A 14,283-nucleotide genomic window follows, 5' to 3' on the forward strand; every position below is an offset into this window, starting at 1 on the left:
GGGCTGCCTCCTCCCCCTCTGAGCCCAGGTTCCCAGGGCCCCAGGCTGAGCAGAGGTGAAGGGAGGGCAGCCCCCTGCCCCTCCTCCTTCCCCACACAAACCCCGTCCAGTCCAGCTGGAGCCAGGAGGCGTGGCGGGGAAGGTTGAGGCAGGAGCTCTGTATATAAATGAGGGGCTGAGGATGCCCGTGCCTGTGTGACCAAGGCGGTTCCCACTCAGGGCCTGCGCACGAATGTGAAGGACTTCATGTGTGAGGGCATGTAGGAGGCCACACCACTTTTGTATGTGCACCTAAGGGGCTTAGCATGTTGGAGCATGTGCACGTGTGGGAAGGGGGGCTGCAGGCGAGCGTGGGTCTATGGTGAGGGGAAGGGCTTAGCGTGTCAGAGCACTTGCAGATCTGGGAGGAAGGGACAGAGTGTTGAGAGCGGTCCTGCGTGGGGACAGGAGCACACACATGTGATGTGACGGGCATGAGTCAGAGCATGTTTCCGCACGCATGACAAGCAGTTGGGCTGTGAGACTGTTCACGCGTCTGATGAGGTTGGTGTGTCCCGATTTGGGTCTCTGTGAGTCTCTGGGAAGCGACCTCACCCCACTGCCAACAGCCCCAGACTGCGCTGGAGTTTTGAGGGTCGTCCAGCCTCATCAGGCAGGCGGTTCCTTCTCCCCTTGACTCCCAGCCCGTTAGCTGCGCCTCCTTCCCCCTCCCGCCCCCACCCCCAGCACCCCCCACCCCTGCCCCCCGCCCGACTGCTTCCTGCTCTGGTGGCCCCAGGGGAGCGGGAGCAGGGAGCTGGCAGCGGCCCCAGCCCACTCCTTACAAGGCCCAAGCCCGGCCCCGGCCCGCCCCCGGCCCGCCCGCCGGAGGCCCCTGTCCCTCCCCCTGTCAAGAGCGGCCGCGGGCCCGGCCCGGGCCAGTCGGGGGGCGTCGCGATGCTGCTGCGCCTGCTGCTGGCCTGGGCGGCCGCGGTGCCCACGCTGGGCCAGGCCCCCTGGGCCACCGAGCCCCGTGCCGCCTGCGGCCCCAACAGCTGCTATGCGCTCTTCCCGCGGCGCCGCACCTTCCTGGAGGCCTGGCGGGCCTGCCGCGAGCTTGGGGGCGACCTGGCCACTCCACGGACCCCCGAGGAAGCCCAGCGCGTGGACAGCCTGGTGGGCGCGGGCCCGGCCAGCCAGCTGCTGTGGATCGGGCTGCAGCGGCAGGCCCGCCAATGCCAGCCGCAGCGCCCGCTGCGCGGCTTCACGTGGACCACGGGGGACCAGGACACGGCCTTCACCAACTGGGCCCAGCCGGCCACCGGGGCGCCCTGCCCGGCCCAGCGCTGTGCGGCCCTTGAGGCGAGTGGCGAGCATCGCTGGCTTGAGGGCTCCTGCACGCTGGCCGTCGATGGCTACCTATGCCAGTTCGGCTTCGAGGGCTCCTGCCCAGCGTTGCCGGATGAGGCGGGCCAGGCCGGCCCAGCTGTCTACACCACGCCCTTCCACCTGGTCTCCACCGAGTTTGAATGGCTGCCCTACGGCTCTGTGGCTGCTGTGCCGTGCCAGGCCGGCAGAGAAGCCTCTCTGCTCTGTGTGAAACGGCCTGACGGCGGTGTGGGCTGGTCGCGGGCTGGGCCCTTGTGCCCAGGTACCGGCTGCGGCCCGGACAACGGGGGCTGTGAACACGAGTGCGTGGAGGAGGTGGATGGTCGTGTGTCCTGTCGCTGCTCCGAAGGCTTCCGGCTGGCAGCAGACGGGCATAGCTGCGAGGACCCCTGTGCCCACGCCCCGTGTGAGCAGCAATGTGAGCCTGGCGGGCCACAGGGCTACAGCTGCCACTGTCGCCTGGGTTTCCGGCCAGCCGAGGATGAGCCGCATCGCTGCGTGGACACAGATGAGTGCCAGATCGCCGGCGTGTGCCAGCAGATGTGCGTTAACTACATTGGTGGCTTCGAGTGCTACTGCAGTGAGGGCCACGAGCTCGAGGCCGATGGCATCAGCTGCAGCCCCGCTGGGGCCATGGGTGCTCGGGCTTCCCAGGACCTTGGGGACAAGTTGCTGGATATGGAGGAGGATGAAGAGGACGAAGATGAGGCCTGGGAGGCCTTCAATGGTGGCTGGACAGAGATGCCTGGGATCCCGTGGATGGAGGCCACGCAGCTGCCCGACTTTGGCCTGGCCTATAGACCCGGCTTCCCAGAGGATGGAGAGCAGCCGATGCCATACCTGGACCCCACCTGGCCACCCCCACTTAGTGCCCCGAGGGTCCCCTACCACTCCTCAGTGCTCTCTGTCATCCAGCCGGTGGTGGTCTCTGCCACACGCCCCACATTGCCCTCTGCCCACCAACCCCCTATTATCTCCGCCACACGCCCACCCCTGGCCCCTGCCCCTCAGCCCCCCATGATCCCTGCCATGCACCCAGCTCTGCCCCCTGACCACCAGTTCCCCATGATCTCAGCCAACTATCCGGATCTGCCCTCTGCCCACCAACCCCCCATCATCTCTGCCACTCACCCAGCACAGGCCCCTGCCCACCAGCTCCCAATTAGCTCAGCCAGATATCCTGATCTGTCACCTGCCCACCAGTCTCCCATGCTTCCAGTCACCCAAGTCGCTGATACCCAGACCACCACTCATTTGCCTCCAATCCCAGCTAACCACACACCTCTGGTCACCACCTCCAGTGCCCATCAACCCCCTGCAACCCCAGATGTCCCAGTCCTCAAAGCCCAGGCCACCCACCTTCCCATTACCTCGACTGTCCAGCCCCCTCTGACTACTACTTCCAGGTCCCCTGTGCCCCCTGCCCATCGAGTCCCTGTGCCTGCTGCCACCCAGCCCCCAGCCCTCCACACTCCCCTGCCCTCTCAGAGCCCCACTAACCATACTTCCCTCACCAGCCCTACACACCCCCGTTCCAAAGCCCCACAAGTCCCAAAGGAAGGTGCCTCAGACCTCAAGCCGGCCTCATGGCTGCCCTCGGTGGCCCTCACAGCAGCCCCAACAGCCCTGGGAGAGGCCAGTCTGGCAGGCCACAGCCGGAGGGATGACCGGTGGCTGCTGGTGGCACTCCTAGTGCCAACATGCGTCTTCTTGGTGGTCCTACTTGCACTGGGCATCGTGTACTGCACCCGCTGTGGCCCCCACACGCCCAACAAGCGCATTACAGACTGCTACCGCTGGGTCACCCATGCTGGGAGCAAGGGCCCGATGGAACCCACGCCCCACCGGGGCAGCCTCACAGGGGTGCAGACCTGCAGAACCAGCGTGTGATGGGGCGCAGCCCCTCCTCTGCGGGGTGGGGGGAAGGGGCATGCATTGGACACATGGCTCAGGCTGCACCAGGGACCCACGGGGGCTGCCCAGCTGGACAGAGGGCTTCCTGCTCCCCCGGGCCCAGCAAGGCTCCTCTCTCAGTCAGCCACTAGACTTGACTCTCGGGAACTCTGCTCCCCGCCCCAGCACTCACAACGGAGGAGATGCTGAGGCCCCCAGGACCTCAAGGGGCGGGTGCTGGGGTCTTCTCCAATAAACGGGGTGCCAACCTCACCCAAAGCTCCTGACCCCCTTTGGTGCCTGAGGGGTGGGTCTGGGAGGACTCAGCAAAAAGGAGGAGACCTTCCTTCAGCTTGTCTGGGCCCCCGAGGAAAGAAGGTAAGACCCCTCAAGGAAGGGTATGCTTCAGGGATTCTCAGGGAAACAGGAGCCCAGAGAGGGCAGAGCTTGCCCGAGGTCACACAGTGAGCATAGGAGTGGGAGGTCTGGCGTGGAGAGAATTCCATATTTTTTCCTCTTTTTACCAAAACTCCAAGAAGGTGGGGCTGAATCTGGGGGAGGGTTCTGGAATGAGGGCTTTTGCTGAACTGGAGCCAAACTGGGGTTTAGGGATCAAAGCTAGGCTCTGGGCCTGGAGATTCTGGGGAGTGAAGCGGGTCTAGTGGGTGTGCTTCTCCTAACTTTCTTCTGGTACTTTTCTTCCCATCCCTGCAGGCTGCTCAGAAGTTGGTGGCAGGGCCTCAGGGTCACTTAAGGGTGCCTCCACCCCTCTGGGTTGTAGGTGCCCTGGAGGCGCTCCTCCCCCCTGCTCTGGGGAGAAGGTGGGAGTCAGAGCGCAGCAGGCTGAGATGGGGAGATCACGGAACCCAGGAGAAATATCCCCCTTCCAGGTCCCTGGGCAGCCTCCTGAGCAAGGCCTTCCAGTCTCGGGCCACACTGTGCCCTTCTCCCTGTGGGTAGCGTCAAGACAGAGAGAACCCAGGAGACCCCAGCTTGAGCGACGGTACAGGCTGCTCAAGGCTGAGGTATCCCATGAACGGGAGGAGGGGACGGACGATCAAAAATTACAGCCAGAGGGATCCGGCAACCGCCCTCATCCTGGGCTCACTGCCTTGGGGACGAGGAGAGGTGGGACCTGAGTGGGCGGGGGAGGCGCCGGTTCCCAGCGCCTCTGTAATTTTTCAGTTGCAGCCTCTAAGGGGTCTCTAATTAGGACGGAGCAGAACCACCACGACCACCCGGGCAGGCGAGTAGGGGTGTCCCAGAGCCCCCTTCCCTACCCGCCCCCCCGGTGCCCTATGCCACCCTCTGGCCCGCGGGACTGGGCCTGGGCTGGGCCCCAGGGGAGCAGAAGAGGAGGGGCTGCAGCTGGGGACTAAGCTGGAGGCCGCAGAGGGGGCGGAGAGAACGCTACGCACCGCCCCCGGACCCCCGCTCTCACGTTCCCCTAACTCAAACCAGACGTCCCCGCCAGATCCTGCCCAAGCTTTTAACCTCGGAGACGCCGCCGGAGAGGCTCGCTGGATGGGAGTGAGGGTCGCGGGGTGGCCCAGAAGCCTGGGTCTGAGAAGGAAGTGGGGGCGCAGCCTGGGAGGTGACAAAGCCTGCCTGGACCGGATGGTCTGGAGCTCCCTCCTGTGACTCTGGGCAGGGGATCCAGAGCGCCCCAAGGGCAGGAAGGAGTTAAACGCACTGCTGTCGGAGGGAGGGGATGGGAGTGGGGAAGGGGGCCCAGAGCCGGCTCTTTGTCATCCGTAATGAGCACCAGATGCGGAGCTGCGTGCGGGCCTAAACAGACGGCCTCCCAGGGCAGAGCCCCCGCCGGCGCCGAGCCGGTGCTCCGCCCAGGCTCGGAGCTGGGTCTCAGGCCCCGCCCACTGACTCTCAGGCCCCGCCCCATTCAGGCGCGAACCCGGCCTGCACACTGACGCCGGCATTACCAGCCGGGTCCCTCGAAGCTACGAGCCACGCCCACCCACCGCGGTCAAGAGCCCCCTCGGGAGCTCTCCAGAAGCCCCGCCCCTGCCAGCTCAGAGATTCTTGCAGAACTATTTCCCCGCCCCCTGCCCTATCAGCTCCGCCCCGGCCGAGGCTGTACCGATGGCCCCGCCCACTAGCGCCGTAAGCCCCGCCTCCTCAGCGCGGCTCGCACAGAGATTGGCAGTTATTAGTTCTCACTTCCAGGACGTACGAACGCTGCCCAGACTTTACACATTCTCCTCACGCAGCGTTGAGTGCCCCGCCTAACCGAACTACAAGCTCCGCCCCTTCACAGAGTCGGGACTCCGTCCACGAGTGCAGGGAATCCCGCAGAGATATTAACTCTATTCAGGAGATGAAAACCCCGCCCTCCAGGAGTCTACGCGTTCCTCTCAAGCGCCTCTGCAGGCTCCGCCCCCAGCCACAAGCCACGCCCCCTCACCGAGAGTCCCAAATCGCAGGGGCGGAGTCCCAGACCGGCCTCACGAGAGGAAGAGCTCCCCCCACGTGCGGCTGACACACTTTCCCCTCACACTGAGGTAATGGCCCACCCACACAGAGCCCCCGTCCCCGCCCACTAAGAATGCCCACAAGCCCCGCCCCGGACGGTCTCTGAAGTCCCGCCCACCCAGAGCGCCCCGCGCGCGGGGCTTTGCGCACAAATACCGCCTACGAAGAGAACGTAAACCAACCTCTTCTCTCAGGCCCCGCCTCCTGCTGACGGATAGCCCCGCCCACCTTTAGGCCCCACCTAATTGGGAGGCAGGCCCCGCCCGCTCGGTGCCTGGTGCTCTCGGGGGCGCGCTCCACGTTCTGGGCGTGTTCAGACCCACCAGTCCTCCGAACCCCTAGTACCTGACCGGGATGCCCCTGACCCCGGCCCTGGGCCCTTTCTCCTTCCCTACCCACGGTTTCCGTTCGTCTAGATTGCGGGTTCTCTGGAGGGAGCTCCAAGACGGTGTCGAGACCCCGGCGGACGGCGTCCATGAATGGGCCTCTGGCGCCACCTGCCTCCGGCGCCGCGGCTTGCAGCACCCGGGAGGCCTCAGTCCGGCCCCTCTCCCAAGGCACATTAGTTGCTCAATAAACAGTTGCTTAGTTTATTAAATGTTTGTGTTACTCTATCTGCCGACTGCCGCCGGCAAAACAGCAGATCTGCTTCCTCCGTCGTATCTGGAAGACCCCAGGGGGCTTCACACCGCCCTCGAGCCACACTGTGAGCTGAGGCGGCCCCCACCCCTCTTTACAGAGGCTGGTCGGATTCTTGCTGTCACTTCCCCACGAATCCGTTTTCGCAGGGGAGAAAGCACAGCTTCTCACCTGGAGGCGCAGAGTTCTTAGGGCTAGGTCCTCCCTCCCCCAGCTAGCGCACCAAAGTGTAGACGCCTTCCCCAGGGGTTGTGTTTGGCGGAGGTGTGTTTGGGCTCAGAGGCCCTCCTGTGGGAGCTGAAGGTTAGTTTTTGGAGCAGGATTGATCTCAGGGCAGACCTCTACATCAGCGTTCATCACTGCATCTGAAAATATCAGCCTGCTCACTCCCACACTGACGGGGGCTCCCAGGAAGCCAGGAGACTCTGGGTTCAGTGCGAGGAGCTCAATAAAATGTTTTTCAAGCATTATTGGGACAGACAGGGGAGCTAAAGTTGAGAGGGTGCAGAGTTCAACTAGGTTCTTACCACAATTTACAGATGAGGAAGCTGAAGGCACTTGCCTGGGTGCCTGCTGTTAAGCCTCCTGCCCTATTTGACTGCATCAGTAAGCCGAGGTTTGAACAGGTGTAGATCTGTGATCTTCACCCCTAGAGCAGAGCCAGTCCGTAGTGACAGCCTTGTCTCTGGCCAGAAAATGCCCACTTCCCAGGGCACTCACTTTTAGTGGTGAGGCTGCAAGATGCAGGCTCCCAGGTTGTTCGCGCTGTGGGTTGGGGGCGGGGGTGAAGGCTTCCTCACCCAGGAAAAGTCGTTCGTCTGTGGTTTTGGCAGATGGTGCTAGTAAGTGAGGCATTGCCTGTGACCTCATGGGATCCAGACGAGGGGCCCGATCGAGGTGCAGCCTTAGGGCACCGACAGTGGCCATGCTGTGGTTTTGGTAAGTTTAGGGATGTCTTAGCTGGAGGCCAGCTAGCAGCTGTAAAGACCAGGCACTCTGCACCAGACAGCCTTGAATTCCAGCTCTGTTGCTGAGGACTGGGGGACCTTAGGCGGGTTCCCGACTCACTCTGTGTTTGCCTCCTCATTTCAAAAACGGGCATACTATAGTACCCACTACAGCCCCAATAATCCGTCGGAGAGGAGAAAGGACTCTATGAGGAGAGTCGAGGTTTCCTGCTGGAAGCCAGTGAGGAGCTTCCGGGTGGCTGCATGAACCTGCTACCAGAAGTGCTGTCTGCTTTAGCTGGCACTGTGGAGCCCTGAGGACAGAGTCCAGAAACTGCTTATGGGAGAGCTGAATCATGGAAACTGACGTCCTGAACCGCCAAGCCCCTGCCTCCCAGGTTCTCGAACACCTCGGGTTCACCACATCCTGAGTATTTCGGTGAGTTTTTCGTGGCACCCCTGGGCCAAAAAAACACCTAACATTTCCATTTAAAAAATAGTTAGGTCCAAACAACATGAGAGGTACTTGTGTTTTAATACCTCAGTAGTCATTTGAAAAAATAATACACATACATTGAAAGATGCAAGAATATTTTATTTTATTCTTAAATAACCACAGTAACTTGCTAATGGGATGTGTGTGCCTGTTGGGCACTGCACAACTCCTCAAAACTTGGAATCAGATGGGACATCGCCACTTTCGTTTCCTGCTCCACATTAACTTTCCCTGCGGTACTTGCAGTTGCCAAAAACCTGGCTTTGCAAAGATATTATGTCATCAAAAGGAACGTAGTGCAATCCAGTGTCGAAACTGTGAACGACCTCCAGCTAGCAGTTTGCCAGTTGTCTGACAGATGACCGGTATCTCTGTGTTTCTCTCAAAGTTTTGTACTATTTCATGGTGGCCCTTTGAATTTGCTGCAGTGTGTGGGGCCTTACATCAAAGGAAGGGTCTTCTTGTTAGACACCAGGATCCTGATGGAGGACTCTTAGGAGGTCTGAGAAGAAGGTATGGGATTGGGAATGCCTGTAATCCTTCCCCTCCCCCCTTTCTCGACTCCGTTGCCAGGCTTGTCGCATGGGTGGAGACTAAAATCCAAATGGCCCTGTGGGTGCTGTGCAAAATCAGGTTAGGAAGACGAGATCACATCCAGGATGAATGACAGAAGCCTGTGGAGGACATCCAAACCTGGATTTTGGGGTGCACTACCAGGCAGCAGAAAGCAAATATTTAGGTCTTGACGCATGGATGGTCGTGGGGGGCCTCAGGGAAGCTGGATTTTCTTGCTGTAACACAGGCGCCTGGGGGCAGCTCACTCCAGCCTGGACCTAGCACTGGCCCACGCTAGGGAGAGTCAGACTTCCCTTGGAATGATATAGACGAAGGAGTTCCAAGGTTTCAGGAGAAAGGAATGGTAAAATCAGTCTATCCTGCCCAGTAGCTGCCCAACCCACAGACTAATGTTTCACTAGGTCCCAGTGAGTCTCCTCTCTCGGTGGCCACTGAAAATCGGCTGATCAAAGAAGCCCCGCAAGGCCTGGTTAAAGTGGGTGTTCCACCTGGAGATTTCAGAATAATAATCTCCCCGCTTCAAGGTCCTAACGTTAATCACACCTGCAAAGCCCCTTTTTCTGTGTAATATAGTCACAGGTTCGAGGGATTAGAATGCGGATATTTGGGGCCATGGTTCTGCCGACCACACTTAGGGACCAGGAAAATAGTTCCAGGTTGGTGTGAGATCCCACCAGCCATAGGAAGCAGGTCCTGCAGGGGAGCACCCAGTAGGACAGAAGGTAAAATCGACCTTTTGTTGTTGGCTTGTTTGTGAGCAAGAGAAACTGCCTCTTGAAAATGGCCAGCCACTTTATGCTGCAGGTCCGAACAGCTGGGAGAGCCTCCATTCAGAGCGCTGTGCTGCTGATTACCGTACGACAGTCATTCCTGCACATGTGGCCATGTGGCTAGAAGGGGACAGTGTGCTGCCACCGCTGTCACAGCCACTGCAGTGAGGGCCTGGGTCGGGAGACGTTTTCAGCTTTGGCCTTCATCCAGGAACCATCTAGACCCTGGAACTGAATTTGTGTCTAGCCCACCCCTCCATGGCCATCCCGCTCTTAGGGGCTCTTGAGGTTCTTTGCTGTCATCTGATCTCAATTCAGGTCCATCTGCAGCCATCTGGGGCTATTTAATCCCTTTAAACCCCCAAAGGAGAAGAGGTCTCGAATGCTCCCCTCCCAGGGGCACCTTGGCCCCAGCCAGTCAGGGTCCTTTAATGGCAAGCCAAATAAAGAAGAATCTTTGGTAGGATATTGGGAGCTGTGGGGTTAATGTGGGCTGAAAGTCAGACCTGGAAACAAGCAGAAGCTGGGGTAGCTTGGAAGCCTGGAGCAGGGACTCAGGAGTAGTGTGATCAGGCCACTGCCAGACGCTTGTCCTCAGCCATTCTCAGGATCTTTGAGACTTGGCCTCAAATTTACATTCCAAGGAAGGAGCATCCATTTGGCCTTTCTTGGGTCATGTGCCTGCAATTTTGTCTGTTGAAGATGAGGGGCAGGCTCCCGATTATAGACCTACCAGCTGGGTTTAAAGTGGCAGGTGACTTTTAAGTGGAAGTTTCTCTCGCTAATAAGTAAATAATAAAAAAGTGAATTTTATTTTCTGCCCTAGTAGGTGCTTTACTGCAGGATTTGCTCACAGAGTAACGCCCTAGGGCTATTTTCCTGGTTTCTGTGGGTGTATCATAGGACACTTTTGGGAAGGACAGAGCTCCGTATTCCCATGGGAATGAGAGCTGTTACAGGGCGAAGAGTCAAGTGGAGGCCACTGGAAGCCCCTGCCCATTAAAATAATAACCCGTTCTCTCACTTATCCAACATTTATTGAGAGCCTACTACGCATCAGAGACTCCACAAGGGATCAAGGGATACAAACATAACCAGATAGGAGAGCAGCAAGGATACACGTGGTGATACCACTTGGGGCCCCGACCAGGCAGGAGAGGGAGGTGACCTGAACCTTGGCAGAGCAGAGTTGGGATGGGAGGAGAGAGCAACACTGAGAGGTGGCTGGAGAGCAGATTTGAACAGGACCCAGTGACTGGCCAGGCGAGTGTGAAGGAGGGGAACGATGGCTGCCGGGCTTCGGCTCCCCGGTGGTGCCATTCACGGAGGCGGGGACATGGGAGAAGAAGCCACTCTGGGGAGATGGCTGATACGGTCACTTTTGGATCTGCTGAGTGTGTGGGGTTTGGAGGTCACCCAAGCAGACTGCTCCAGAAGACAACTGGGTGCCCGAATCCGGAGCTCAAAACAGAGGTCCAGCGGGGCTGGCCCAGTGGCCTAGTGGTTAAGTTCACGTGCTCCACTTCAGTGGCCCGGGGTTCACTGGTTTGGATCCTGGGCGTGGACCTACGCACCGCTCATCAAGCAATGCTGTGGCGGCATCCTGCATAAAAAATAGAGGAAGATTGGCATGTGTTAGCTCAGCAACAATCTTCCTCAAGCAAAAAAGAGGAAGATTGGCGACAGATGTTAGCTCAGGGCCAATCTTCCTCACCAACAAAACCCCCCAAAAAACAACAAAACAGGGGTCCAGGTTGAAGATAGAGATTTGAGTTTCCATTATACCCCATGGCTGGGGGATTCCAGAAACTTCCAGCATTGCCACCTTCACCTGGTGAGTCTGAGCACTCCCCATGTCTTGCTTTCCCAGTTGGGCTAGAGAAACAGACGGAGTGAAGCGGGGCGTGCGGGAGGGCAACTCCAACTGCTGCTTCCTAAATGTCCATATTGTTTGGATTTTTTAATGATCCTGTATTTGCTTTATAAGGTTTTTTAGAGGTTTGAACTTGATCTTTAGTAAAATATTCATCTTTATACCATTGCAGCCTTTTATAACACCTGGTTATTGTCTTTTATAACGTATCATGCTTCAATGACATGGACATTGAAACTCTTCTGAAAAAATTCAGCATTTTAATTTTGGTCAGTTTCATTTTATAAATTTTTAAAACAGTAGTCAAAGAGAAGAAAAATGCATCTGTCTTTTGGAGTATGACCAGGGGTTACTGAAATCTGTGGATTTGGGTCTCCGCTGACATTCTGGGGAGAAAGGCCGCTGTGGAACGGACGTGGCACAGCCTCGGGCACTCGCGTGCGGTTATCAGTCTGGCCGGGCTGCTTTTCTCTGTTTCTGTTGAATCTGACTCCCAGGGGCTCTGCCTTCACCCAGCAGGGCAGCAGAACCCTTCTTCACTCGCACTCAGCTTTTGGCTGGACCCCTGATCCTCTCCTCCCTTTCCAGATACACCGCGGGCCCCGCATGGATGGCTTCATACTCGTGGGCTCTGAAGAACAGATGGCAGCATGTGTGACTCAAGAGGGAAGATGAAACTCCAAAAAAATGCAGGGTCCTGCCACCTCAGGGAAGCTCCAGGGGTCCCGCGGTTCTGGGCCTGGGTCCACAGAGGAGACACAAACTTCCTGGTTTGCTCTGGACTGGGGAGGCAGCAGACGCTTCCCTGAAGCCCCTTCTCGGGCCCATTAACCAAGGCTCCTCGGGCTCTACCTCAAGGCAGGCTGAGCCGTGCAGAGCTCCTCCGGCTGGTCCGGGCCACGGGACAGCGGCTCCATCTCTCCATCCTCAGGACCCAGCAACCTGGGACACTGGTGCTGTCGGTAGGAGCTGAGGAATCACTCACCTGACACGTGTTGACCAGAATCTGTTGTGTGCCAGGCACTGTGCTGGCTGCTGGTGAGCATGTGTGTGTGTGTGTGTGAGAGAGAGAGATATGGAGTGCCTGTGTATCACTAATAATAATAGCAGTATAAATGGTGATAAGAGCTAAATTTTTTGAGCACTTACCATGTGTGAGACCCTGTTTTAAGCATGGTAACACGTTACCGTCTTTAATCGTGTGACAACCCTTTGAAGTCAGGAGATTCTATTTTTATCCCCCACTTTGCAGCTGAGAAGACTGAGGCAGAGAGAGGATAAATGACTCGCCCAGAGCCACTCGGGTCGTAGTGGCAGAGCCGGGACTCCGGCTGACTCAAAACTCTGCACCTGTGACGACTTGCCTCCCACTGCTTTAGTTCTAGTAGATGAAATAGACAGTAAACTCACAATACCTACATAAAAATTGTTGCAACTTATGTTGAGTGGCAGAAAGGAAATGGAAAGGGAGCAGAGGTAGAGAAGAGCGGCGTGGTGGGTGGGGGTGGGGATGGCTTTAGACCAAGCAGTCAGGACTCACACAGCCGGCTAAGTGTTGAGGGGATCACGGGAAGAGCTGGAGGAAGGAAGAGTGCTCCAGGAGGTGGAACAGCATGTGCCAAGACCTCGAGGCAGAAGGAGCTTGGCTTGTCCTGGGATCAGGCACAAGGCCACGTAAGGAAAGGGGAGCAGGCTCAAGGGGATGTCTGCCAGGTCCCGCAGTGATCTGAGGGTCAGGGCGGAGGCTGGAGTTGACTTGATGTTTGGTGGGAGGAACTGGCCTGTTTTGAGTGAAGTGAAAATGTGCTCTGATTTACATTTTAGGCGTTCCGCGTGGGCTGGAGGGCATGAGTGGGAAAGAGGACCCCTGGGGACCTGGAGCCTGGTGGTGGCTTGGGTGGCAAGGACCCGGGGGCTGTTCAGAGAGATGTGTGGTAGGTAGAACCCCGGGTGGTAGATTTCATGTGGGGGGTGAGGGAGGTGTTCTTGGATGAAGTGCTACAACTCCTAGATCTTCTTCAAAATAATCCAGTGGGAGCGGGGAGAAGGAGGGAGATGTGTGGATGAAGTAAGAGTGGTCATGGTGGACCACAGCTGCAGCACTGGGTGCTGAGGACAAAGGGTCTCATTGCACCAATTTCTCTACTTTGTGGTGTTTGAAATTTCACATACAGTAATACAAACTTAAAAAAACAAAAAGAAGGGCTGGCCCCGTGGCTTAGCGGTTAAGTGCGTGCGCTCCGCTGCTGGCAGCCCTGGTTCGGATCCCAGGCGCGCACTGACGCACCGCTTCTCCGGCCATGCTGAGGCCGCGTCCCACATGCAGCAACTGGAGGGATGTGCAGCTGTGACATACAACTATCTACTGGGGCTTTAGGGGAAAAAAATAAATAAATAAAAATTAAAAAAAAAAAAAGAAGAGGATTGCCATGCCGGTGTCTGGCTTAAGCCAGTGGCTGAATGGTTCAGAACGGCACATCCGGCTCAATCTTGGCTCCAATAGAGACGGAACAGGTGAACAGGAGACATTAGGAGACCTGGAGACGGAGCTGTCTCGCAGACACTGCGATTTCTGGGTCTCTGCTTCTCCAGGCCCCGTGACCCTCCATCATGAAGTGGAAGTGGGTCCAGGGCCTCCTATCAGCTGTTCATTACACGTAAGAAATCACCCCAAAACTCAGGGCTTAAAACAACAAGGACTTCTTTTTTCTCATTATTCTGTAGGTCGGCAGTTTGGGCTGGGATCAGCTTGGTTGTTCGTCTACTGGTCTCACCTGGGGTCACTCCTGTGGGGCTGGCGTGTCCAACATGGCCTCACTCCTAGGTCTGGAAACTGATGCCGGCTCTTGGCTGGGGGCCTCAGTTCCCCTGCACATGACCACTCACCATTCAGGAGGCTATGCGGGGCATCTTCACAGCGTGGTGGTCTCGGGGTTCCAAGGGAGCACAGGTGGAAGCTGAAAGGCCTCTCGAAGCCTCGCCTCTAAAGTTGCACAGCCTCCTTCCACCACATTTTATTGGTTAAGGCAAGTCACAAGGCCAGCCCAGGTTTAAAGAGTGGGGAAATAGGGGCCGGCCCTGTGGCTTGGCGGTTAAGGGTGCGCGCTCTGCTGCTGGCGGCCTGGGTTCGGATCCCGGGTGTGCACCAACGCACCGCTTCTCCGGCCATGCTGAGGCCGCGTCCCACGTACAGCAACTAGAAGGATGTGCAGCTATGACATACAACTATCT

The 14,283-nt window shown here is 57.8% G+C and overlaps 1 protein-coding gene across 1 annotated transcript; it reads left to right on the plus strand.

The window, feature by feature from the left end:
- The first annotated feature begins 936 nt into the window (after nt 1-936).
- On the plus strand, nt 937-3,540 carry CD248 (CD248 molecule). Its single transcript, XM_004437652.3, has one exon. It carries the CDS (start codon nt 937-939, stop codon nt 3,256-3,258), a length of 2,322 nt encoding a protein of 773 aa, XP_004437709.2. The 3' UTR covers nt 3,259-3,540.
- Nucleotides 3,541-14,283: the final 10,743 nt, after the last annotated feature.

This window comes from Ceratotherium simum, chromosome 34 (genome assembly GCF_057802395.1).
Source record: "Ceratotherium simum simum isolate JZ-2026a chromosome 34, ASM5780239v1, whole genome shotgun sequence".
NCBI lineage: Eukaryota > Metazoa > Chordata > Mammalia > Perissodactyla > Rhinocerotidae > Ceratotherium > Ceratotherium simum.